Source organism: Corapipo altera, unplaced genomic scaffold (genome assembly GCF_003945725.1).
Source record: "Corapipo altera isolate COAL_440 unplaced genomic scaffold, ASM394572v1 76, whole genome shotgun sequence".
NCBI classification, from domain to species: Eukaryota; Metazoa; Chordata; class Aves; order Passeriformes; family Pipridae; genus Corapipo; species Corapipo altera.
The window spans coordinates 599382-626590 of record NW_020884964.1 but is presented as its reverse complement, the minus strand read 5'-3'; the positions used below and the strand labels follow the sequence as shown (position 1 = coordinate 626590).

At 46.0% G+C, this 27209-nt stretch overlaps 1 protein-coding gene and 1 long non-coding RNA gene across 8 annotated transcripts in view; one reads left to right on the top strand and one right to left on the bottom strand.

Moving 5' to 3' along the window:
* Window positions 1-3482: 3482 nt before the first annotated feature.
* Window positions 3483-27209, bottom strand: part of ARHGEF33 (Rho guanine nucleotide exchange factor 33) — a 33101-nt gene continuing 9374 nt past the window's right edge. For 2 of the 7 annotated variants that reach the window (XM_027664657.1, XM_027664658.1), the window contains exons 2-16: window positions 26678-26727; window positions 22173-22277; window positions 21091-21255; window positions 19375-19496; window positions 18342-18484; window positions 17865-17924; window positions 16438-16650; window positions 15691-15820; window positions 14865-14997; window positions 14005-14088; window positions 13040-13123; window positions 12135-12283; window positions 11106-11264; window positions 8247-9000; window positions 3483-6547 (exon numbers count right to left, since the gene is read on the bottom strand). In XM_027664657.1, coding sequence (XP_027520458.1) covers window positions 6410-6547; window positions 8247-9000; window positions 11106-11264; window positions 12135-12283; window positions 13040-13123; window positions 14005-14088; window positions 14865-14997; window positions 15691-15820; window positions 16438-16650; window positions 17865-17924; window positions 18342-18484; window positions 19375-19496; window positions 21091-21255; window positions 22173-22199 — 2361 coding nt within the window. In that variant the 5' untranslated portion in view covers window positions 22200-22277; window positions 26678-26727 and the 3' untranslated portion in view covers window positions 3483-6409. Of the gene's footprint in view, window positions 6548-8246; window positions 9001-11105; window positions 11265-12134; window positions 12284-13039; window positions 13124-14004; window positions 14089-14864; window positions 14998-15690; window positions 15821-16437; window positions 16651-17864; window positions 17925-18341; window positions 18485-19374; window positions 19497-21090; window positions 21256-22172; window positions 22371-22695; window positions 22755-26677; window positions 26728-27209 lie in introns of those variants that run through there. The other 5 variants (XM_027664654.1, XM_027664660.1, XM_027664655.1 and 2 more) reach the window with 4 other exon arrangements.
* On the top strand, window positions 8402-26307 carry LOC113957309. Its single transcript, XR_003531118.1, has 7 exons — window positions 8402-8486; window positions 9408-9498; window positions 12167-12241; window positions 17601-17737; window positions 17849-17940; window positions 18399-18567; window positions 25970-26307. It is a non-coding gene; the product is annotated as an uncharacterized LOC113957309 (long non-coding RNA).

Genomic DNA, 27209 nt, shown 5'->3' with positions numbered 1-27209 from the left:
CAGTCACAGCCCAGAAAGCCAAAGGTATCCTGGGCTGTATCCAAAGCAGTGTGGGCAGCAGGTTGAGGAGATGATTCTACCCCTCTACTCCGCTCTGGTGAGACCCCCCCTGGAGCACTGCATCCATCTTGGGGGGCCTCAGCACAGGAAGGATATCGACCTGTTGTAGCAGGTCCAGAGGAGGGACACTTAAGTTGATCATAGGGCTGGAACACCTCTCCTATGAGGAAAGGCTGAGAGAGCTGAGGTTGTTCAGTCTGGAGAAGGCTCTGGGGAGAGCTTATTGTGATCTTTCAGTATTTAAAGGGGGCTTATAAGAAAGATAGGGACAAACTTTTTAATAGGGCTCCTTGCAGTAGGACAGACAGTAATGATTTTAAACTAAAAGAGGGTAGATTCAGACAAAACATAAGGAACAAGTTTTTTACAATGAGTGTGGCGAACCACTGGCACAGATTGCCCAGAGAGGTGATGGATGCCCCATCCCTGGCAACATTCGAGGTCAGACTGGACAGGGCTCTGAGCAGCCAGCTCTAGCTGAAGACGTCCTTGCTCATTGCAAGGGGTTTGGACTAGATGGCCTTTAAAGGTCCCTTCCAACCCAACCTGTTGTGATTCTGTGGTGATTTTGCAAGTACCATGAATTTGCTTCTGTTCAGTGTGCTCTAATGGAAAGTCAACTGTTGTGCCACCTGGTTGACCCCAAGTTACATGCTGTTGTCATGGCATTCAGCAGCCATTGAATTTGTCTATAACTGTCTGCTAATGGAGAACATTATCCTGCTTTAGGGTTGATACCATGGAAGCATTTGAGTGCTTGATCTTCAAGAAGCCATTTCCAGTGGGGACTAACCTTTTTCTCTAATATGCCTCTCTTAAATCAGAGAGGGAGAGGTCTGTCTCAGTAAGAGCATGCTAATGCACTGGATTTAGATCCTTCAAGTTTTAGATTGACATTGTGGGATATTTAATGATTTTTCTTTTATGTGTATTTTAAATTAGATTTTCTGTTTAATTGGCCTGAATCAAGCTTGTTAATATCACTGGAGGTACCACTGTTGAAGGTAGTAGATTACTGTGCTTCATGGAAAAAATTGTTAAATTGTCATTTCTAAACCTGGGTGATGCATAGGTGAAGCCTTTCTTCAGGAGAGAAACCTGTGGCCCAACAGAGCTGTGAAAAGAAAAGTGCTTTTAACTTACTTTGAAAATTCTATTCCTTGTTTTCCATTGAAAAAAACAAACCATGCTTAAATGCATTTTTCTGTCAGCTCTGAGCAAATTTATCTTTTGCATTCAGTGGAAAATAGTGCGTTATAAGGGAAACAAAGTGAAGAGTAAGGTTTTTGGTTTTGGTTTTTTTTTTTTACTTTCTAGCCAGCAAATGTGAAATCCTTTACTGGGTGGCTGAAAAGTTGTAAGGGAAAAATAAAATAAAAACCCATTTGCCAGATGCATGACAATTGAGCTGCCAAATGTGCAGAACATCCGTAATATTTTTAAAGAGAAGAGTAAACAAAGGTCACATCTTACTGGAATTGCTTTGGACAAAATTGTTGAATCTAATTTGAAATGAGCCTTTTTTTATTTCTGAGAAGAACAAATCTTAGGTTTCAATAAGTTTGTTCCATTTGCCTTTATCTGATGCCATGGTTACTTACCAAAATGAGTAAATGTTAAAAGTTTTGTCATCTGATTATTAAAAAAAAAAGAAAAAAAAAGGAAAAAAAAACCCCAAATGAACAAAAGAAAAAAGAGAGAAAAAGAAGTGGTAATCTGTAGCTGGTGTATCTGATGATCTGTGTATGTAACCATCTGTAGGTGATCTTTGTATGCTGTGTCTGCAGTGATATTCAGATTGCATTTGAGTGAAAATTTAGTAGTGACTGTTACCTTTTGACATTAAAAGATATGTTCTAAAGCTAATTTTTAAAAAAAAAAGCCTTACATATCCCAGAAGTGTACACTTAGATTATGTAAGATACACTGACAGTCCTTGTAGTCTGAGACTGGCTTCCTTAGGCTTAAATACTGGGTGCTTTATATTAAGGACAGTTGTGAGTCTGCTACAGGGGTAGGTTTTGCTCAGGATAGTAAAATACTAAAAAAATGCAGCAGTTTGTAAGCAGAGGAGCCATATGAAATAGAAGACAAGTAAGGAATGTCTGCATACAGTAGGAGACATAAAATAGCATCTTCTAACTGTTGTTCTCTACCCCAGGGTTGTTTATTGTAGGTGTTACTCCAGCTCAGTGGCTTTCTGTTACAACTTTACTATGTCAAAGGATTTGCACCCTATGGGTAAATACTGTCTCTTGAATTTTACTGTATGAATTTTTTAGGGAGTTGATTTCCTCTAAGAGCCTACATCTCGTCTCATTGTTCAATCAGATCACAGCAAATAAAGGGACATCATGTTTAATATCTTGTATCTGGCCACATGTGAAACATCTGCTTTCAAAGAACAGAGTGAATAAGTGAAAATCATCCACAAGTAGAACTAATCAACTAATCCATCTAATCCGCTCCACAAAACCAAACAGTGGCCAAAGGCAGCACAATGCATGCCCTAGCTTCTGCTCCGTTTAGACCTCAGCCCTGACAACTTCATGTGGAATTTGGAAAAAACATCCAGATTCCTTGGAATCTGTTGTGGTTGTAGCCCTTACCAAGGAATATTTGTACTCGTACATGTACATGATTGTACTGAGGTGAAACCACTCTTAAGAACCTGTAGAGGAAGCCAGAATACATTACAACTCTGGAGAAGAAAAGTGGGAGAAAGTGCCTAAATTATATAAACTTAGAAGCAGCCTCAGTTACGCTGGCTTAGAGGAATGAAGTGGTGAGAGGATACATTTGACCAGCACTGAAAGTCAGAATAACCTGAGGAGAGTCTAGGGTGGCTAACTTAAGCAGGGAGTGTAGCCATGGAGAGGTGATCTGGAAGAGTCGCGGTCAGGATGTCAGAATGTCCTGTCAGGGACTGTCTAAGGCACTGGCAGTTCCCCAGCAGCCTGCTGATATGAGAGGAGCAAAGACCCCAGCAGATTTTCACAGGAGTAAAACTGCTTTTGACTGTAGAGTCAAACCTCTGCTGGCACACTCGGATCTCTGAGACCACTATCCTCAAAGAGGACAAAATGCTGCAGAGAGCTACAGAGCAGCAGGAGGAATGCTGCAGGTGCTGTGTGGCATGGGGAGGTGTAAGGATTGTGGGCTGAGTTGTCCCTGTTTGTGATGTCATTGTTTTGGCCCTGCTGAGAATGTGACAAAAGTAAGATACTATTAATAGTCAGAACTGGAATTAAATTTTTTAAAAAAACTTGGTCTGTGACAGATGTTTGCGATATACGGGAAGATACTAAGATCTCTTACAGAGTTGGATAGGTGAAGTTAGAGTGGTGTGTATGGCACTGGAGGAGACTTAGAGGATTTTTTTGTGAAAGTTCATGTGTCTGCAACAGAAGCAGCAGAAGGGAGTAAAGGAGGTGGAGGAAGGAGATGAAGAAATGTCACAGTCAGCTACACCAACAACAGGATCTTGACCAGAAGCCTAGAGAGTGACTCAGCTGAGTTCTGGATAAGAGTCTTAGAACCACGTGTAGAAAACAGTCTTCTTGCATGACTGTGTGTGTCAGGGTACAGGATTTTTTAACTAATGTTGCCTCAGAAAGGGACCTGAGAAACAAGTGTTTCTTTTAATGGATGCAGCCTTCTGGCTTATTCAGGGCAAGAGACAACAGTGTTAATTAAAAGCAAAATTTATTTGGCACAGGAAGAAAAATAATCCAGAACACACATGTATACTAAAGGTGAATTTGGAATAGATCCTGCAAGAGGTTGTGTGTTTGTGTGTGGTTGTGAGCATCATTCATTCATATTATTTACATTTGCAGATTCTGAGCAGGTACAAGGACATCGCAAATGATAAGTATAGGGCTGGAAGTAAGAACTCATACAGAATCAGAAAGAAAAAAACATCAATTTTGACTGTGCCTTAAATCACTAAAACAGAAGCTAAAATCCACATGCATTTTACAAGCAAGGGTCTGCCACTTCAGAAGGATTTCCTCACCCAGGAGATGTTAGCAGGTAGGTTTTCTCCTTTGTCCTGTTTCTGTCCTGGCATCTGCCTGGCAAGTGTGAAAACCAGGTTTGTTCTATGAAGGACAGAAGTGTCATTACATATATGAGACCAAAGACACCAAGCATCAGAGCCCTTGACAGCATTAGTGCAGTACAGTGGACACTTGTCCATAATTGTACAACTCTGGTTCCATGGACAAACAAATAGTTCTGTCTATGGCTGATTCTTTTGCAGAACAAACAGGCTTTGCTGATGCTTCAGTTACAGGTATCTGGCTCTTTATGTATTTCTATCATGGCCCTACACATTCTGACTGAAAGCTGCCAAGTCCTAGGAATTGTCTTTGTGATTCAGTGGCTGGTCAGCATGGAGTAATCCTGACTGGAAAGGGGTAGGGAATTTGTAATTTAATGAGGATGTGAGGGAGAGGGAAAGAATGGAAGGGTGGGGGTTTTTGCCATTAAAAGCCTTAAATTTTTTAAAAAAAAATCTTCCCAGAGTAGTTTCCTAAAGCTAGGGGAGGAAAGTATATACTTCTTTCCTCTTTGTAAAGAGGAGAATTGACTTTTAGTTTCATTGAAATTTATGGGACTGGCACCAGCTAAAACATTTTAATCTCTGGGGTTTTCCTTGGTCACGTTCTTGAAATGTTGGGAAAACTCTAATTGCAATAAAGGATGGGTTTTGTCTGTCTTAGGTGCCCTTTTCACACACACCTCTTTGCTTCCACCAGAAGAGGAAAAGCAGGTGGAAAATGCAGGTCAGTCAACACTGTGGGAGAGCTCTAAGCCCTGCATCTGCGGTGGATATTAGCCACTGCATCCAAGCCTGCTCTGAGGTTTTCCTGTGCTGTTGCCACTGCCAGGAGAGCCATGCAGCATGATGGGTGCTCTTCTCTTGGCACCAAATTCAGTCACCCTTGTGCTGATGGTGGGAGTCCCAAGCCCCTAATCTCACAGCCTTTCATATTTCCCCCAAGACATTGCTGTTGGCCCCACAGAGACAGTTCACAACCTCTAAAGGTGAAGCTGTCCTTTAAGACAAACCGGTGTCCCAAGCTTTTCAAAACAAGGTGATAAAACCACATTTCCTCTTGAAACTGCCCTCAGAATGCCCCAGCTTCAGGTAGCACCACAGTTCACCAGTAGTACTACACTGGTAACACCACTGCACCAGTGGTGCCCTTGCTGCTGGGGTGTGACATGGGTGTTGCTTCAGAGGGCTGTGTTTCCATACAAAAGCTACAGTCTTCTGCAGAGATCAAAGCTGCGGAGGGTTTCTCATGTCCAAATGCGAGGAGGGTGGCATGTGTGTGGCCTTGTTCTGTCCTTGCAGAAGAAGGAGATACTATGACTTTGAACATGGTGCACCACTGACTTTCCTGCCCTAGAGCCTTAATTTTTACCTGGAAGAACCATTCCAAAGCTGTACGTGATTGGGCTTGTAAGGTGGTGTCAGGCCAAAAAATTATTAGCAAAGTGTATTTCAGATGTGTTACAGACCAGGAGCCAGGACACTGGTTGACCCTGTCAGTGATCCACAGTGGGGATAAGGTCTTTGTCTCTTGTGGCAATCCCTGGGCTCAGCTTGCATCACCTGCCTGGAGACATGGGCAATTCTGACAGCAGGAGCAGAGATTCATACAGCAGGAGGCAATTCAATAAACAGGGCGCCACATGAAAGGTGAAGGAGGATTTTGGGGAATGATTGAAGTCCAAAAGAAAGGATGTTGCTGATTAAGCAGTACAATACTCAGGTGCTTCAGCTAATGCTTCTTAGACCTTCTCAAACCACCCAGGTAATGCGAGCTGGCCTCCTGGAAGACATCTTCAATGCTGCGGTTTTTGGGAAAGTAGAGGAAAGAAGGGAATTTTAGACTTCTGGCCAGGATGGCAGGGCTGCAAAGGTAACCCTTCTGTTGTGGGTGAGCCCAAATAAGACCTGGCATGAGTTTGGAAGAGCAAAGATGTATGGCAAATCAAGCCGTTTTGGGGGATGAGGGGGAGGAGAAGATAGTGGGATTCAGCCAAAGCTTTCCAAAACTGAGGGAAGTTAAGTCAGGCAGGGATGAAAGCTAGCAAGTTCCTGTGCTTTTTGGACATGCTGGTTGAGCTCCACTGCAACCCAAAGCCTGGCCCTGCCCTGTACTAGAACGAGCAGGATGCGTTTGTAAGGCAGTAGTGACAGTCTCCTCTCCCCCACCCCTCCACCCTCTGTGTTAGTCAGGGGAATCTTGGGGCCTTGCTATCTGTCTCCACCCTCGGGGACCTGGGGAAGCACTGTTGTGCTTAGGCTGTGGCCTGCCTTTCTTGGGGCTGCTTATTTCTTTTTGAAGAGCTTGCGGAAGGAGCTCCGGAAACCCCCTTTGGGCTCGTGCCGCGGGTTGTGGTCGCTGAAGGATGTTTGCTCATTGTCATCCTTCTGGCAGAACCTGGTGTTGTCTTCTGCATGGAGCTCCTAAAAGGGAAAAGACAATTTAACCAGCATTTGCAACCTCACATTCTTGTTCCCTTCTCTCTTTCTCTGTCTCTCTGTGCTAGGAGGGACCTGGTGCGTGAGGAGGTGCTGGCAAGGCTGGGAAACAACAGGTCACTTGGGCCTCAAGAACACTGGTACCTCTGCAGAGAGCTTGTTGCTGGCTCTGAGGCTGAGGCAGTGACAGAGGAGTAGAAGGATAAGCTTTGTTAGAGGGAACTGGAGCCTTTCTTGCTAAGCTTTTTGTTTAGGGAGAGCTTACTATCTCCTTTTGCCAGTGAGGGAGCAAGCCAGCCTGGGCAGTTGGAAAAACTTCCCACCCTCTCCTTTCTCCCCTAGGACAGGGAGGCTTCAGGCTTCTTGAGCTGTGATATGTTGTAAAAGACTCTTCTGCTGGCTCTGCTGCTGCGTGGGTTTATATCTGTGGGGCAGAAGGCTTCATTAGCACACAAAGCTTCTGGTAAATGTGCCTCTAAAAGGTCTTTCCCTCTTTCAGGAGAGTGCCAAGCTCCTCTCAGCAGGACTCTGGACAAGACCCTTTTCTCCAATTCTGCCCACTACTGCCATGGTGACCTCCTTTGCTATGTGAGGGAGAACATATCCTGCAGTTCTGGACAAGCTCCACATCTGCACCCTGCTGTGGGCCACAGCTCTGTGCAGGTGAGTGCCAAAGAGCTCACAGGCTCCTGTTTCTGTAGGGCCTGTGTCCCCATGGCTTATCCCCTCTGCCTTGTGTCCTCTGTTCAGCCATCTACCACCTCCTTTACTCATTAGGTTTGGGTTTTTTCCTTTTCTTTTTATGCTTCCTTGCTGCCTTTTCAGTCAGGCTGTTAGAACCTACCTCCCATCATTATCTGCATCTACAGCCTCATCTGTATCTTGCCTAGTTTTAACAGGAGGGTGTTTCTCCACACAACAGTGACAGAACTAGCTGTGTACCCTTGGCATCTTCCCCAGGAATCAAAGGGCATCTATTTCCTGGAGTGTAACAGCTCAAAGCTGACTTTGGACTGTCACTGCAGACTGCAGAAACATTGTTCCTCCAAGACCTGGTGTTCCTGAATGGTTAGAGTGCTGCTTGCCATGTCCCATCTGAAGGACACGGTTGCTGGGTTCTGACTGTTCTCACATAGACTTTGGCATGGGTCTACAATCCATGCAACAAATGCAGGTGAAACAAAACCTGTGGACCAGATCCTTGCTGGTGTTAAATGGGTTGAGTTTGGCCAAGTCATGCTGGTTTAAACCGGCATGACTTACCCAGCACTTACCCAGCACTCCTCACAGCAGGTGGAAAGGCACCTGTTTAACTGGGTGCCACCCATAGCACGGAATTCAAACAGCTTTGTGCATACTTTATGACCCGATCAGAACATTCACTTGTGGGGGGTAAAGCTCACTGACAAGTGGAGACACACAAGAGGCTACCTGGTCTGAAGGGTGTTGTAGCTGTCACTCAGCCAGCTGTGCACCTTTAACCCCTGCTTGTCCCTGGGGAAGACATGTTTGAAAAGGAGCTGTCTTGTCCCTCCCTTGGGCATGTACATGCAGGTGAGAACTTTAAATGTGTGGACTTGAAAGCTATTTTGGCGTGTTCTAGTCTAACTGTATCTCAGATCTTTCTCCTGCTGCTGCACCACCATGTGCCATTTTTTTTCTCCTCCTATTTTAGCCTCCTTACTTCCAAAAAGCTCGGCTTTTCACCCGCTCCTCTCTGTGGGGGGAAGTAGCTCCTTTGGGAGCTTCGAGATGAAGCTGAGATCAAGTGAGGCTGAACATTCCTCTCCTGCTTCTGCTGCAGACGACTTCCACTGCTGCTCCGTGTGCTGTAGAGTCTGGTGCTCACACCCTCAGCGCTCCTCGGCAGCTCCTTCAGAGACCTGCTCAGCTGCTTGCCTTTGCTGTGGAACATCTCACGCTTGTAAGTACTGCTGCTCACAGGAGTGCAGCTCTTAGGCAATGGCTGTAAGGCATGGTCTGTCCTCTCTGGTTCTGAGGTGAAGTTAACAGGCCTAAGGAAGCAAATATCTAAGCTGGACTCGGAAGAGGCTGGAGAGCAATTATCAAAGAGAGCGAGGTTTTGAAAGGTGTCTTCTTCATAGGGGCCTGGCATGGTGAAAACCTCCCCAGGGTAGTCAAATTCTTCGTAGCTTGGTGCAAAGTTCCTCGCATCCTGCAGGAGCTCCACGGAGGTCCTGATGGCTCTCTCAGTGTTTCCCACCGCGTCAGCTGGTGGTGCTTCATACTCCATTTCAGGGATGGATTGTAAGGGGGCTGTCAAAGCCTTGAGTTCCTGCTCTGTCAGCTGAGAGGATGCAAGGATGTTCTCTGGCCTCTCATGTTTTCTACTTTCCATCTCCCAGTCAGGGGGCTTTACAGCCTGGATGTTCTCAATCACGGTTGGCTGGGGTTTCTTCATCTGAGGCATCAAATGCCTTAAAAATAAGAAACAAAACAAAAAACAGACAGAAGTGGAATACTAAAGATGACAAAGACAGCACGACAAGGCCCCCCACCCCCCCACACCCCTTCATTCACTCAGCCCTATTGTGTTGATTTATGGCCCGAAGGTATTTTCCTGTCTTGGAGAATAGTAACAGAGCTGTCACTCACAGAAATTGCCTGGCTGGTTAGGAGGAGCAAACTTGCAGAGACAGAACTGTTTATCCAGTAGCTTTGGCTGACTTTTGTACTCTACAGCATGAAATGAATAGAAACTGAGATGAGAAACCAGCTGCTCCATCTCTCTCCTGTTCATCTGCATTTTGGATTTTTATTTTCCTGCTCTTTCTGTAATGTAGGGGCTGTGCCTTACTTTCCTGTGGTCTGGTTGTCTTTTCAGGTGGACAAGATTTCTCTCTTGGGTAGGGTGGCTCTGTACCCAGAAGTGTGTCAGGAGTACTTGGAGGTCTGCTACCCTCCTCGTGTTCCAGGTAAATCAGCAGTGCTCTGTTGGATGAGGTACTAGGTGCAGGGCATGACCTCCATGGCCCTTAAAGAACAATAGTTAGGATAGTCCTTTGGCCATCCTCTGGGGTCTTAATGAATGGAGTGGGGGAACCTTGTGATGTTCAAGATATGCAGAGTTCTGCATCTGGGACAAGATAACCCCATGCATCAGACCAGGCTGGGAGATTTGGGTTGAGCAGCAGCCCTGGCATGAACTCGGTGTTATAGCCAATGCCAGGGTAAAGATGAACTGACAGCATGCTCTCATGTCAGGCAAGGCAAACCCAGCCTGAATTGTATTGCCATATCTGCATGGCCAGATGTGCCTGGGGAGTTATTTTCCCCACTTCTGCTCAGTACTGATGAGGACCCACCAGGCACCATGTTGAGTCCTCTGCTGAGGATGAATGTGGGGGCAGTCCCAGCTGAGGCTACCAAGATGGGGGCCTGGAGCATGATGTCTGTGAGAGGAGGGAGATTGTCTTGGGCAGTCTGGTGAGAAGGAGGCTAAGGACCGATCTAATAACACTGCTGCTTCAGGGGGACTTGGAATGATGACGCCAAACTCTTTTCGTTAGTATCAAATGATGTAAGGAAGCACAACAGCCACAAATTGTTGGCATAAGAAAAAAGGCAAGTCTAGCCTGCTTCTCTAGTCCTCATCTCAGTTGGCACCTATGAATAAGCTGGAAATGGCCAAAGGGGAAGCTGTATGAGGAGCAGTTGAGGTCACTTGGTCTGTCAGCCTGGAGGAGACTGAGGGGAGACCCCACTGCACTCTGTAGCTTCCTCATGAGGGGAAGTAGAGGGGCAGGCACCAATCTCTTCTCTGGTGACCAGTGACAGGACCTGAAGGAGTGGCCTGAAGTTGTCAAGGGAGGTCTAGGTTGGATATTAGGAAAAGATTTTTCACCCAGAGGGTGGTTGGGCACTGGACCCAGGGAGGTGGTCACAGCACCAAGCCTGTCTGAGTTCAAGAAGCTTTTGAACGATGCTCTCAGGCACATGGTGTGACTCTTGGGGCTGTCCAGTGCAGGGCCAGGAGCTGGACTCGAGGATCCATGTGGGTTCCTTCCAACTCAGAATATTTTGTGATTCTGTGAAGATTGCCAGGTCCTACCAGCAGCTGTGTCTGTCTTGAATTAGTCTGATGTCTTTTTGAACCCATATTGTACTTGTATCTTGTGATAGTGAGTCCCATCATTCAATTATGTGCTGTGTGGAAAAGTATTTTTTTTCCTACTCTTCATCATGTTTTCTAGCTCTTGTAATGTTCACAGTGAATAGTGCAGAGTGTTACTATGCACACCACTCTCAGGCCTACACAAATTCATATTCCCCCTGTTAGGCAGCTAGCTGTTAAGGCAGCTAGCAAGAGCGTTGACAGCCTTGGGTAGAGCTCTGAAACATTTCCTGCTTGTAAGCCACATGGTAGGGGACAGCAGGAAGGAGCTGGCCCTTAATCCTTCTATCTATATACAGGGAGTTGTTTTGAAAATGACAACCTGTAATGCCTGGTGTCACTGCATGGTATGGGTGAGGAGAGTTTTCAGCCTACTTTGAAAGCCACCTACTAGAACAACAGGCTTACGGGGTTGTTGTGCCAGAGGAAGGTGCTGGCGGGAATGATTGTATTGTCTCTTCAGTGTGGATCCCACTGTCCCGCATTGATGCTGCACTGGGTGTTGGAGAAACCTCCTGGCTTGTACACTGGGAGGTGAGACCCTTGTACAGCTTCACCAGGGATGACCTGAGGGAGGAGAAATCCATCGTCGGGCTAAGAAATAAGGCAGGGAATGAGCACGAGCATGTAGAATCACAGAAAACAGGACTGGGAGGGACCTTAATATTCCCGTTCACCTCTTCCCACCCCAAGGAAAACTTGTTCCACCTAGTCTGTTCAGTCAGCAGGGCCTCCTGCTCTCTGTTCTGTTCTTAATGCCTCTTCTGATAGCAGTCCCTCCCCAGCAGTCCGCTCCAGCCCTTTACCACCCTCCATATTTGAAAGCTTCCCTCGAAATTTGATCTTGTCCTACTTCCCAGGTAAATCATCACAAGGAGCAAAGGCAACCAGATTTTAATTTGAGTAAAAAGTCTTGATTTCAAGGAATTGTTCTGAACTGCAACTTGAGAATCTACATTCATAGATCATACATAATAGTTCATCTCAAACAGGTAATAGGAGGCTTTTGTTTCTCTCACCCCTTCCCCCAGTAAAATAAGGTAACCATATTCTTTTGGAGTCTTAGCCCATGAGGGAAACATTCACCTTCACCAAGGCCTCGAGTTGCCAAAGCAGCTAAATCCCTATGTGTTTTTCCACTGGGGAGTGACTTTGACATCAGCTTAAGGAATCAGCTGATCCCATGAAACACATGGCTGCTATGTTTAGAAGGATTTAAACGTGATTTTCCTTTCTCTCTCAGAGTTAGACAGAAGGGCCCACCCCAAATCAGTTTGGAGGCCAAATGCCAATAGCAGTCCTTCTCCAGCACTCCTATACAAAGGATCTGTTTTATTTCAACAGAGCAATGTGCCTGTGCCTAAACTCCCTGCTGCCTGGATTCCCTCACACCTCCCTTCCCTCGTGATAGGGAGTATAAGCTGATGATGTGCTTACTTCTTCAGCTTTTTCCTCTTCTGTATCAGCAGGTCTTCATTGCATTGGAAGAGGAGACTATAGTGTGAGATGAAAACCCGGAGGCGCTGCACACACACCAGCAGCAGGTAATAGTCAGGATGCTCTTGCTCCGTGAACTTCAGGACATTCTGAGGCACAGAGGAGAGCAGGCTGTTTGGAGGGTGTCCTAACCCTTTCTAGGTAGAAGGTGCTACTGGAACCATGCTCTGGAGTGCACATGGCACTGCCATTTGGGAGCTTTTCTAGGCAGCATCAGTTTCTGAGGGTCTTGGATGGGGCCTGCCTCCTGCTACTCCAGTGGAAATGCACAAGTAACCACATGGAATGTGTGGGTGATGCACTGGTTGAGCTTAGCTTTGGGTAATAAACCAATGTCTTGGCTTTATGGGGCTTGCTTTCTGTGTCATTTGCCTTGCCTGAAATGTTTCAGTACAATTCTGTGAACCAGAACCAGAACTCTTTTTATCAGCCGTCTCTCTGTAGGAAAGATTGTTGGGCCCTAGGAGCCCTCTCAGTCTCTCAGCTAACACGCATGTGGAGCATAGCTGTTAGGCTGGAGCTCACAGGAGATGTGTCCCATCTCTGTCCTCCCATTCTCCCAGAGCAGCAGGCAGCAGACTTTTTGCCTTCCCAGAGGACAAAAGCTTGTTCTATCAGGTCAAATGGAGAAACTGGCAAAAATAAGCGAGCTCCGGGTGAAAATTATGAAAATTGAGCTATTTCTAGCTGGCTTTCCCTTTCAACTTTTTTTTTTTTTTTTTTCAAAGAGCCCACTGGGTTTGCCAGAAGCCCTGTACCTGTATAGGCTCAAATACCAGCTCTGAATTAAAAGTCATCTGCTGTGATAAGAGTTCAACAAGACAGTTGCCATCCTGGGGCCCTACCTGTAGATGAATAAGGTATTCAGGGATTCGCTGGACTATATGGAAGAACAGAATGTAGAGATCAGACTTGATTTCTTCTTCTACCTGAAATAGAGAAAGCAACTTAAGAGTCTTTCCCACCCATAAAACATGTCTGCTTCCAAATGGTTCTGTGGTTTAATAAGCAGTTGTGCTGTAAGTAGTTTTAAGAGTTTAGGAGCACACCAGTCAAGTGGTAGTTGTGTGTGACAGCACACTATGACACATCTTCATCTTGCTTATGGAAGGGACAGTTGCAACTCCTTCCACCAGAAATACTAGGATGAAATTGTTTAGGCCAGAGATTATCTATGAGGGACTCTCAGCCTAATTAAGCAGGGGTGTATGTTTAAAGGGCACTAGTTAAGTTTCAGTGAAATGCCAGGTATACACTGTTGTTCAGAATGAAGTTCTTAGCTGAGGCCCAAATGAATTGAACAAGATGAGATTGACTTCTAAATTAAAACGTCTTGGAAGCAAGCTAGTGTGGTTTAGTTATTGCATTTTAAAACTACCTTTACATTTAACTTTCCTAGTTTAGACCAAGAATCAAGTGTGTGAGGCCAAACGCCTGAAGCTGAACAGTGAAGACTCTTATCTATAAAGCACTTACAGCCTCACTCTTGATCTCTCTGTTTGGATGAGTCCTCCATTTTCCAGGAGACACTGTTTGGAAAAGGTCTGGATAGCACATGCATAGGCAAGCTTTTGGGAGGCTTAATCTGAGACACTGTTTCATGTCCCAGCAGAAAAATAGGTTGGGTTACACACAATGTTAAAACTGCCGTTTGTAGGTGTGTGTCAGCCATGGCAACTTTCAGGAAACTGGCATTTGGCAACAGAACAAGTGGATTGGCAGAAGAGTCCTATCGTGGGCAGGCATAATGGGAAAAGATCCAGGCCTGCATGTTGCCATTAGATGTCTTTGAAGTAGGCAGGAAGTTTACCTCCTTCAGGATCACCACGTGGATCAGAGAGATGCATTCTGGCAGGTCCCTCAGGTAAGCAACATAGTAGTCCAGAAAATTATTCTTACAAAAGAAAAAGAGGAAAGAACAAAGAAACTTAAGATTTAGATTTTTGGTCATAGAGCCAGCCAGAATGAGAAACTGTTGATTCCCCACCATCACTCCTGGAACGTCATTAGTGCAGGAGAGCTGCTAACTGTGTGACTCTTTCAGGAACTTCTCACAAAAGGCCGTTTTATAAAATGTGTTCAGCTGTTGAGCACAGTGTGTGAAGCTTTACAACAGATGGGGAGGGGGAAGAGAGGCTGGGCAGCAGGAAGCTTTTCTTATTTAAGACTCTTAAAATTTATAAAGCATCAGATGAGTTTTTACACATCCTTGCTGGAGAGGTCCCGCTGCTCACCAGGGCAGACCTTCACCCTGAGAAGCAGATCCAACAAACCATACAGCGTAAGAGGCCTGCCCACCTGCTTGTTGTAACTCTGAGCAAAGTGTACTGGGGAAGGGGAGTATCAGAAACACTCCCTTTTCACACTCGTAGTGGGAATCAGACATTCAAGCTGTCAAGGCTCATGTGTGGCTCCTGCACTGATTATAGAGCTGTGCTATAAGGCTGCATGCCCACAGGTGTGTCTGCCATATGGGCTCCCTGAACAATCAAATACTACAGCAAAGGGGGTACCATGCACCAGGACTCTGCTCAAAGGAGGCTTGCTGAAAGGCTTTACCCGAGCCACAGCTTCACAGCACAGCCTCTCTGTTGCAAAGTGTTTTGGCCCATCTGTGGGGCCATCAACACAACATCATAACAGAGGAGTCCAGAGAGGTCTTTAACATACCTCATCATTTGTTAACTTCAGGAAGATGTCTCCTAGGATCCCTTGTCGTGGCCAGCTCAGGACTCGCTCCTGCAGAGCGTGAAGTAAATCCACATGCTGCTGGACCAGGAACCGCAGAGAGTTGGGGAAAAAACTGAAGGGAGACGATTTCAGACTGGTTACACAGAGCAAAAACTCAGCCCTGATAAGCCTGTACTGCTGAAGTGAACCATTCATGTTTGGTCAGCACAGTCTTGCACATGTATTATTAACTACACATATTATTGCTACTATAGCACAGGTATTATTAACTACTTTTGTCAGAGTCCTGGCTGCATCAGGAGGTCCTGTTTTGGCTGCTATGTACATGCAAGTACCCTTTCCAGCTGGTTATTAATACAGTGTACTGAAGGCTTCCTAAACTGACTTTCCAGTGCATTCTGTAGCAGAACTAAAAAGCCCAAGGCAGTGCTGCTGTGGCTAATGAAGCAGGCCCTGAGCCTTCCCACTGAGAGCTCCCCAGCTTGGTGTGTTGTCTCATTTGTCAGACCCTTTAACAAGACAATCCATTGATGCAGAGTTGGTCAAAATATACTACTGCATTTCTGCCATTTCATGTTGGTTTCATCCAGAATCAGAATGAAGATGGTGGACGAAATGCAAGGACAGATAGGAAAGTCTTTAGTCATTGCAAAAACCTTCCAATGCCTCCAATTTTCAACTAGAAATAAACTAAGGGTTCAAAGATATCTGTGTGGATGAAAGAAAAATGTGTGAGAGGATGATGCAAAAGAATATTGACTGAATAAAACTCCCCAAAAGAGAGAGAGCACACTAAATCAAATACCTTCTCTCTTTGGTGCTTCTTTTCACATCTGGCCCTTGCAACGTGGCCTTGATCTTCAGGATTAGGGAAAGGTTGATGACATACTTCCTTTCTGATTCCAGCAGCTCCAAAGCGATGTTCTGCCTTTTGGCTTCCAGAAGATAATGGTTAAGTTTAAAAATAAGGAAATACTGACCTCAGGGACAGCTTCACATTAGACTGGTGAACTGACATTGAATCATGAAAGGAGAAACTCTTTAAAAGTGATATCAATGTCTTGTCTTTGTGTGTCTTCTTTCCCCAAAATGTAAAATTCCAGCCTGATGCTACAGCATGCCCCAGACACAACTAGAGCCACTAGTCATGCTAAGAAAGCTCCAAAGCAAATGTGGTTTTCCCTATGAATACCAAATTTTTCTAAGAATAACAAAACAAGCAATCAAAGGCAAAACAACTCATATCAGGGTTTCCCCTCCAATTTCCTGCAGAATGAGAAGTTGTATTTTTCACCCATTTAAGCAACTACACTGCCACAGTATCATCAGTACTCTAGATCTTGGAAAGGAGAATGGCTGTCCTGGGTACAGAGTGATTTCTCTCAGTCACACAGACCAACAAACTCAAAGGCCAAAGCTCTTGGAGTGTGAGGCCCTGAGACATTCCCCCCTAGCAGGATAAACTGGCCTATGTATCTCCCTTCATAGACTCTGGTCACCAATCAGCTCACACCAGACATGGATACCCTCTAGCCAGTTTTCTAGTCCTTACCAGCCAAAGAGGGTTCACATATGATGTCCGCTGAGCTGTATCTGCTTTGGCCCATGTCTTTCCCTCTCTCCGGTTGCTCTTTGGAAATGTATTCATCTCCCCAGTCCTTGGTGTCCTTGGGTTGCTTCCATACCGTTGATGGCAGATGCATTTTTGACTGCCCTTCTGTTGCCAAGGAAGGCTTGAGGCTGTCATCTGTCTCCATAGCTGCTCCTGCAACAACAAACAGGGATATGGACTCTGGTATGTCAGTAGACAGAGTATGCTACAGCTGGCAGCTAACCTGTGTTTTCATCCAGTGGAAGTACCAGAAGGAGAGTTTGAATCATTCTTTGTGCTTCACAGGGGCTGGGACCTTGTACTGTTAATTTACAAAGGAAGTGCAGTTGGTGGCACTTTGGCAGAACAAGGTTCATGCTCTTCCAACATTTATTTTCAGGCCAAATAAGGTCCAAAGTCAGACATACGTTAGAGAAGAAGAAAACATATGTTTCAAGTATGGTTGCCCTTCAGGGTTTTGGTACACTTCAGGACTTGATAATGTGATGCTTATTGGCAGGTATTGTAGAACACATTGTTATCATTTGGATTTAAATGCCATTCTCAGTGTGTGTAAACTGTCATAGCTCTTAACATTTTTGTTAGTGTGGTGTAGCTACACAACAGCAGTAGGACTGATAGTCTGAGGTTACTGAATCACAGAGAAGGGAGGGAAGGGTACAGGTGCATTAGAACCATTGGGTTGGAATTGCTCTAATGCAAATATTTTGAATTTGGTTTGCAATGAACCATTTTCCATAGCTTTTATTATCTCTTCTTTTTAAAGTGGATTTAAGCAAAAGAGCCATCCAGAACAGTGAGTGCTGCTACTGCACACTGCAAACATCTAATGGTTGTTTTCATGTGTCCTTTGGCTGGCCAGGATCCATAGTGTCCACTTACTATACCCCTACTCTTACTTCTGACCAATTTTTATTTTTGTCAGGAGAACTCCTCTGTTCAGATGTGTCTAACAAGGAATCTGGAAGCTGGTGGGTGAATACACAGCTCACCAATTCTACTGGGGTGTTGTCACTCCAAGACCATCTCTTGCCAAGTAGCAAAATGGTGCTCTCATTATTCTTTCTCACATCAGTAAGCCTCTATTCTTGCTTTCTGCAAAGGCACTTAGAATCCGAGAAATCAACAGCAGAAAGGCTTTCCCTGCCAAACATCAATCCTTGGCATTGACCATCAGGTATTGGACACTTCAGGAACACAGGTTTGTCCTCATATCTCAGCTGCAAGTATGAAAATGGAGGTATGTGGCAGATTGAAAGACATCCCTGTGAAATGTGTTCCCTGAAAGCCTTTCTTCAATGCAGTAAAGCAAGCACTCTAATTGAATCATTGTCCTGCTCTTTTTTGACAGTTTAATATTTTCGTACCTGGACCTGCTATGACTTTCACACCTCCTTCTCCCATTGGCATGATCCTGGTGTCAGACACTGTTGAAGAACAAAGGTAAATTTAACAAGACAGCTGTAGAGCAGGCTTCCTCCTGCTAAGCCCTGTCAGTATAGTTAAACCCTCCAGTCTTTCACAGTTTTGCTATGGAAACTATTTGATTCTGTCTCTGTGCCACTCACACTATAGGAACAAAGATCCAGTCTGCATCCCTTTCCTTGGAGGAGGCAAGCGAGAGCTTTTGGGACTGTTCACAAAGCAACATCTCCTGAATCCAGGCCAGCACCAAGGCTGCTATCCTGAGACACTGTGCTGAGATGTATGCACAGATCCAAGAGCAGTGCTGCTGAGGGGAGCACCTCTCTTTTTGTGCTGCTGGCACCTGAGGAATACTTAGTGATCTTTTTCTGAATTTTTTTCCTGAGAAAGGCACTGCATTTGCCTATTCTATTTCTTACCTTTTTCATAAGTCACATTGTGTAAAAGACTTGTAAAATCTTCATTAATCAGCACAGGTTCTGGGAGGTTAATGGATCGAAATGGGCTGCCCTGGAGAGGTGTTGGTACTGTCTGTGACCCATGATCATCTTTCTGTGCTCTTCTGTACAAATAGAGAACAAGACAGATGGGAAGTATGAATGCTACAGGTGGAGTTCCTATGCTACAGTTATGGCAAACATTACTGTAAGTACAACCACAGAGTTAGAAGTAGGACAACTCTAGCAGAGACCAGGAAAGGAGTTGGCTTTGATGGAATTGGCAGTTCATGAACAGTATTCTGGAAATAACTTCCACTGGCTATAGGAGAAGGTTATTTCAAGTCTGTTCTTCTGCAGAGCATATTTCATCTAATTAAATAGATTAATTAGCTAAGGGGCTAGCCTAGATTTGCAAAGTGTTTGCATCAAGGCAAACACTGTATAGACTCATGATCAAAACTCTGTCTTCAGGAGGCTAATTAGGGCCAAGCTGGACAACTTGTCTGCTCCATCACAGCAACAGTGTGTCCCAACAGTGTGCAAACATGCTTCTGTGTGACTCTGCTCAGAGGAGAAAACGCTGGTGATAGTAAAGCAGATCATGACTGCACCAGCAGGAGCCCACTGAATCCACCAAGCTCGAAAGGGGAAACTGCAATGCTATTGTCTGGATGGAGGTGACTTAGTAATACCTTCTGATGGTGGAGGTTTCTGACTTTCAACAGTGTTCCTGCCCCAACATGTTTGTGTGTTCCACAGGACCCTGGTTTCCCTGACAGCTGCTGAGGGTTATTTTGCTGTTGGAATCACAGTGGAGTGATAGCGTTTTTCTACAGTGTTTGCTCCGTGGGGTAGATGTCTAAAAGCCTGGGGTGAACTGAAGGCTAGCATTTCTGTTTATAATCAGGGTTGATACACATGTTCAGCCAGGAAAACATTAAGAAATTAAGCTATACAGAAATTAACACAATGGTAATTAGCATGCTCAGAACCCTGGACTTGGGGCTCTTACTTAGCTTTCATTTTCCGTGATTCCCGCCGCTTTTCTTGCTGCAGCTGCTCAATTTTCTGTTGCATTTCCTCCTGCTTGGCACTGATTTCTTCAATCATTGACTTGGCATCGCTGAGCTCCTCCTGAGAAACAGGCAAAAGCACAGCATTCCCAGGGTGCCCATCAGCCTTATGCTTTGAATGCTAGCTGGTGTGCACTGAAGATGCTTCAGGGTGCGGGGAGAGTGGCTGTGTGATTAGACACTCTTCCTTTGCAAGTCCAGTGTGTCACACATGCCGTGCACAACATGGCAATCCTTAATTCTACAGGCAACTCACCTAAGCCAGCACGATGTCACATGATTAAGGCACTGGTGGGAGACGGACACTTAGGGCTTCACCCACCACCAGCTGAAAGCACTGGGAGGACTCCTGCCTTTTACTGGCATTTGGAGGTGGACCTTAGGAAGCACACTTCCCTCTGCAGTTTTCCAGCATGGGTATTCACATGTTGCACTTGGTTCAGATCCCAGTGTGAGCACTCACATATATATTAGCTTTTGCCAGTCAGGCCTTGGATCTGCATTTTTAGCCTGGTTTCCTAAGGAAATGAGGCCCTTTGTTACCTCCCTGTCAGCACGTCCTCCCTCAGGCAGTTTCAACCAAGCCTTACTTAGATGTAGAGCTCTGATGCATGAAGTTTCTACAAGTTTCATGAATGTGAGCAGTAGGATGGAGGAGAGAGACTCAAGAGTTTCTTGTAAGCCAAAGTATTTTCCCCAAGCAAGGAGATTACTTCTCTGGGAGCTCAGCATTTGAAAAGTCAATATGGGCATGAGGCAGAGGGAGAGTAGCCTTTGCCCCTCCTGTTTCTTGCATAATTCCTTGTATCTGGATCTTTAAATCCCCTTTTCCCCTATAACAATGTCCTGGATAGCCCTGCCTCTGGTTGCTCTGAGACCTCTCCCATGCGTCTTTACAGTTCTTGTTATCTCCCTTTCTCATCTGGCACCAAGGGCTCCTTTTCCCTGGTGCCATCTGTCTCCCTAGTCACAGGGTCAGTCATGGGCTTTTCCAGTAAGCAGCCCTCTTTAACTTCAAAATGTATTATTGACTCAGCAAAACCCCGTGGGGAAAATTTGCAGTTAAAACAATAAAAGAATTCCTCTGCCTGCCTCCTCACACGCAATCATCCAGTGTCTACATGGAGATGCTGGCTGGTTTAAAGTGTACATCAAGCCTTCTTGCTAGGCTCTCTCTCCAGTCCTTTGTCTTTATCCTCTTGGGCCAGATCAAACTAGGCAGCACTTCCTCCCAGCCATGTGGGAATGCAACTTCAAAAGGCTTTAGAGTTTTGTGTTAATTCGCTGCTCCCCATGGCATTGGTTCCTGCAGGAAATGCAGACTTGCCCCTGGGAGAGGTACGGGGCAGCCTGTGGACAGGCCATATGCCCACTGCATGTGCAGCCCAGAGCAAGGGTTGCTCGTGCCCAGGTAACTCACAGCACTGCCTCATGGACAATGAAGAAGGCTAAACAGGCCAGAGTATGGGCTACTTTTAGGTTGGAGCTGTCAGGGGAGACCCAAAGCCAAAGGAAGTACCCCAGCTCCATCCAAAACAATTGCCTGCTCATTTTCTTTGCAAGCAGGAAGTATTGATGGAGGCAGGGGAATGCTTCCCTGTGCCACACAAGCTAATGTGACACATGTGCAGCCTCCCCGCAGGTCACACTCCTACCTTGAACGTGTTGAGGGAATTCTTCATCTCAGCCACTTTCTCTTCCATGGCACAGCGGCAGCTCTTGACCTTCTCTTCCAGGGCATACTCGCCATGCTGGATTCGTGACAGCTCCTGCATTGCTTCTGTGAAACCTGCCTTCAACTCAGAGGCCAGTGCCTGCAACTAGAGCAACCACAAACACGGTGGGTTCAGTCCCTCCTCCCAGGTGCAGGTGGTTGTGTCCCCAAGGGTCACCTGTGGCTCAGAGTGGCAAAAAGGCTGGGTGTAACCCATCCTGTAAGGTGCTGTCCTCTTTCTCCTCTTCCTATCATGGCTGGGAAACATGGGGGGAGGTTTGGCCCCTGCTACAGCCTCAGTACAGCATAGGAGGTGTTTGTATTGGGCAATCAGTGTGCCCATTTTAGGCTACGAGTTTTTTCAGGGTTCCTGGTGGTTTGCAGCCTGTCATCCTATAGAAGGAGAGGACAGCCTGAAACATGCCAAGAAGGTTTGCAATAACAGCAGCCAGATTATTAGTCTCCAAAGCAGCTGAGAAATCAAGAATGTGTCTGTTTTTGAGCAAGTCCTCCTCCCCCACATGCTCGTGGGGCAGGTACTCTCCCCAGACGGGTCTAACCCCTCGCTCTCCATGGGCTGTGGAGAAGCTCTGTCCTTTGTCAGCAGGCCCTTTCCATGGAAGGAAGCAGCTCTAACTCATGCCGGGGAGGGAATGGGAGGTTTTCCCCTGGCATACAGTGACGCTGTGCCCACTCTCCCTATTTTCTGTCCCTAGAGGTCCTAGCACTGCTGAAAGAGCTCACCACCTAAGCTGGAGGCAGCCAGTTGATAGCTGGGTGAAGCAGGAGATGGAGCAGGGCAAGCCAGGCTGGCATAGCAAGCAGACAAGGCAGGTGTGGAGGTGGGCAGTGAGGGAGGAAGGCAGCTTGCAGAGGGCTAAGCGGGGACACCCTCTGTGGGAGCAGCTCGGGCTGGTGACCCTGAACTCTGCCCCCACTGCTGTGAGAGAGGCGCTCGCTCTGCCTGCACAAAGCCCACAGCGAGGTCGCGGCCCAAGGCGCTTTGGTGCCAGTAGTTTTTACCTTTACAACAGAAATTCGGCCTAACATCTGGTTATAAACTGAGTCCAAAACTGGAGCACTGGTGGTAAGCGGACAGCCACCCCGGGGAACTCAGGCGCTTGAGTCCTGTAAATGGAGCAGAGATGGCTTCCGATACCTCGGGGCAATGGCATGCACCATCCTCCTCTGATCAAGACTGGCAGTGTCTTTACAGAGGATGTCTACCTGACATCCCCATTTCTACCCCATCGCTTACCCCACAGTTCCCAGTCTGATCTGGCTGGACACATGTTTCCAGAGCTGTCTGGGTAGAAGTAGCGGGACTGAGAGGAACCGGAACAGGGCAGAGGGGACCAGGAGGCTGAGGAAATCTTCCCTTCTCAGGCTGACAATCCTGACTCCCCAAGCCAGCCAGAGCTCCAGACCACTTGGTTCAACCCCTTCCCCCACCCCTCCTGGCCACAGTGACACCCTATGACCTCTGAGTGTAGCCTGAAGCCCCCCTGCTTGGGGCCATGGCTGCTAGGGCAGGCAGTGACTGTACCGCTTCTAATGGCTCAGTCCAGATGGTCATGGCCTCGTCAGACATCCTAACACACATGCCTGGAAAACCAGGGAGGGGGATGGTTATAAAGTACTGCAGCTGTGCAAAATTTTAATATTCCCATCCCCTGCTCACAGCTGCTTGATACACTTCCACCCTGAGCTGACATGGCCAAGGCACAGTCTGTCTGCCTCGCCTACATTAGGGCTGGGTGTCACATGCTGTCCTCCAAGTGAGAAGGGCTGATTCGTCAGATCTGTCCCTTCCAGCTGAAATATGCTATTCCGTTCTATCCTATGCTATCCATTTTAGAGATCTCCTTCAGGATGGAGATGTCACAGCCTCAAGTCTTGCTAGCAGTGGACCAGTCCTGAAGCTGGCCCTGGAGATAACAATGTCTGGGGAGAATAAGCCCAAAATGAAATGTTTCTGCCAACAAGCCTTGCCATCTCCTCCTCAGATGCTTCCAGAAAGGGGGTAAACTAGACAGATCCTTTGTGAAGGGTACAGTGATGGCATTCACTGCTGATTTAGAGGTTTCACAGTAAAAAACTGCAAGGCATCAGCAAAAATCAGCAAAATCGGACCACTGCAGAGACTTTGGTGTCCATGTGCACTGAAACACTCTATGAAAGCAGAGTTCAGCCAACAGGATGAAAGATTTGGACTAGAGGCTGGACAAAATATCCTCTGCTCCTAAGACAGCTGTTAGTTTGGGATTCACTGTTGGCCAGTCTCTGCTTTTGCAACCACAGTGCTAGCTTAGTTTCTTTGTGTGTCCTTCTCAGTGCTCCAGACCGCAGCCTGGGTCTGTCCTGCCCGATATATCCTTTCTCAGCCCTATGCAGCTTGCAGTGGCTATTTCAGACACTGAAATGCATTCCTTTTGTTGCCACTTTATGAATGAGTGCAGCCAACAACACCAATCAGCCACAGGCCTTGTACGACTGAACATGAAGTGCTGAAACCCTGAGAACTCCCTGCTCAGAGCACAGAAAGGAAACACAAACAGTCTTGTGGCATTGGATGCAGGGTTGATCCAAAATGAAGTGGAGTGGTATATGAACAGCATGTTATCTTTGAACTCTTGCCAAGCGCAATGTAGCTGTGGATTTTAGTTTGAGTTCATTTCTGAAAACAAGCTGTAGAAAGCCATCCTTTAAATCCCATAAGCTGTTACAACAGATGGAAGCCACTGAAGTATCAGCTCATGCTTACATCTTGCCCAAGTGATTGTATGCCTACGGGACCAGGGAGATATTTCACAGGTTTGTGACCCTCTGGAAAGTCAAGACAATTCTGTGTTTCAAAAGTTTCTAAGTGCAACACATAGCAAAAAAGACAGATTTTGTAATACAGCAACAGTTTAACTGTACTGTGTTGCCCTGGCTCACCTATTCATGGCAATAAATACCCACCTTAACACCTAAGTTGTGGAATTTACGGAACACACCTTAACAACTTAAGTTGAACTAACTAATGCCTAGAGGATGAGTGAATCTGCATAGGGATTCCTTAGAAACCATCCAAGAACTGTTCAAAAAAAGCATTTAGGCATCTAGATAATTTAGTATCAGATACACATTTCAGCTCCCATCTGCCTTTGGAGTGCAGCCCTCAAACCTCACAAAGCAATGCAGTGAGACATTATAAAATTTATATCTATAAAATGGCTGTGAAATCTCCTTTGCTGAGCCTCTGCCTTTGTCTCACGTGCTGTACTGTGCACAAAGGGTGGACAGGACTGATGCTGCTTCCAGGACCAAAGGCAACAAAGATGCAGAGCCTCCCCCTTCTCTCATGGTGAGTGCCAGCAATTTGAGACATTTGCAAAAGGTAGTGACCATCCTTGCAGCCTAAAACTGTGTTCAGTCTTTGAGGCAGCCCAGGGAAGACGGTTGTGGCCAGGAGATGGGGATGGGTTATGGAAGGAAGGACTGGGATGGAAAGAAGGCAGCAGAGCCTTGGTGAGCTGGGTTCACTGCCCTGGCTGCCACTGAGAGGATGAGAGGGAACCTTTGCTTCCATGAGTAGCTGTGTCCCCACAGATCTCCCCCAGCACTAACAAGGCTGTCCAGGACTCTGTCCCCAAAGGGGTGGCTATTTGCATCTGCCAACCTTGGCAGCTGCCTAAGGTCCTTACACTAGAAAAAGGGCCTGCTGTCAGGGACCTTGAGCTGAAGCCTGTCAAAACCAGTAGAAAACAGAGTTGTGATAAAGAAATACTGTACAGGGATAATTCTGCTATTATAAATATATCCTTGAAAAGAGCAAAGCCTTCTGTGGTCATGAAGGAGTACTCTCTGTTACTTCCCCCAGCTTATCTACTGCCCATCCCTTCGCACATCTGCTGGGGCTGATCTGAAGGAGTAAATACACATTGTTTCACTCAAAAGAGGGCTGCCTGAGGACACTGCTTTAAACCAATCTGGCACAAAATCCAACGTTTCCCACAAACCCTGGATCTGATTTTTCTGAGTTGTATGATGCATTCTTTTACCAGGGAACAACCAATTTCTAGAACAGCTACTAACTCCTGTGTTTAAGGGCAGCACTTCTACAGCCAAGCATCAGGAAGGCTTGCAATGCCTCATAGCAGGAAAGCAGCAGAGCTGCAGTGATTTACAGTGGTAAAGAACCAGCCCTAGGAGTATATCCAGTATTTATATTCCTAGGCAAGGATGATAGGAATATAGGCAGAGCAGCAAGGTAAGGACAGAAGAGAAAGATGAAGGTGCTTAAAGGGGGCTGCAAGCACTTATCAGCTCTTGTTCCACATCTGCCCATTGTCCATAGGGTTTTGCTGAAGCAGAAGGGAAGAATTAGCTGGTAACTCTCATTTCGGGATTCATCAGGGTGCCCACATGCCAGCTGGAAACCAACATGTGTGTGTGATGTTTCCAGCACACTGTTCCACATGCATTGGATCCACTGTGCTGGGCCCTTCAGCAACCCAGTCACAGCTCCTGCTTGGAGCTGCCTGGATGGGAAAAGAGGATGAAATGAGAGAAGCACTGGTTCTAGGAAAGCGGTTTCTTCTCCACTTGCCATAGTGCACTTACAAGCAGTTACAGGCATTAGTGTTGCAGTGGTGACAAGGGAGGTCTCAAAGAGCCTGGATTTCCAGTTCAGGGATGTGTTTCCTCTTTCATATTTCAGTTCCATATTGAACCAGACCACGGATTTAAAGTGCTTAAAACTCTGTTGCATTTCCTGCAGACTGGAAATGCGTAGGAAACATTTCATGTGGAAACACTGAAACTGTGTCTTACAGGAAGGACGCTCCCTGGGCTGTGGTGCAGACAACCTTGTTGCATCTGTGGTGTCTCATAGCGGCAAGAATGTCAACACAAAGAGTGGCCACAGAGCTCTGGAGGACCTGATCACCCTGAGCCAATGCTGACTCCAAGACAGGGTTTCCAAGCTCCTGGCTGGGAAGGCAGACAAAGACATGCAGAAAGACTCAACACTCTGGCTGATCTGGATTATCAGGCAAGAGCACCCCATGGTCTGAGACGCTGTGAGGCTGCCAGGATAACCCAAAGCCCCATAGAAGACTTGGGCCCCTTCTGCAGAAGACACCCCTGCCCCATGTCAATCAACAGATCCTTGTTCCTAGGACAGTTCATCAGGTTTGCTGAGAGATCAAAGCTCAGCCATGAAATCTCCCTCCAGCCCAGTGAATTGACATTCTCTAATTGGTGCTAATGATGCCAGCTGGTTAATTATCTGAGCTCACAAATCACCTGTCTAAACACAACTGGTTGTGAGCAGAGAAATTTTACTGAGGGGTCTTTCAAGATGTGGCCCAAGACGTGATATGTATGATATTTACTCATGCAGTGTGCACATTTGAGTTGCCATGTTCCTCATAAGTACCTATATTATTTCCTTCCACTTAATCTAGCTTTTTAACTACTGTTTATATATTAGTAACTCTTTAAACTCATGGAGTTATTTAGGGCATTTTGCTCATCTTTACCTGGGAAATCTGTGTTGCAGGGGTAGTCACAGGCACACTTTCAGTCCCTCCTGTGGGAATAAAGAACTTTAGTCAATTAAAATGACTTATAATGGTTGCTATAAATAACTGGAACAGAGGGTTTGAAGTCCCTCTTGAGGAACAAATCAGTTTTAAAGGACTCAAGTCTCACTTTAGGAGATCTGAATACCATATCGTTTGTAAAATAAACTGCAATTATAAACCAGGAATAACTCACCTAAATCAGACATTAAATTCACCTTATTTGCTGTCCTGTCTGGCCAAAGCGGATCCATGCAAAGAAGCGAGAAAGCCTGTATGTGCAATTAGGACTAAAGTGCTCCCTGTGAAGTTTAGTTCTGTGTACAAGCCTTAAGTAACAGGTTTTTTGTCCTAAAGCATTACCGATACGTTTCTCTTCTGAAATAGTAAATTTTATCCTCTACTATATTTGTACATATTTCTATTATCTCCACAAAAGGCTGACCTGATCTGTATCTTTTAAGCCCTAAGTTATATTTTGTCACAATAC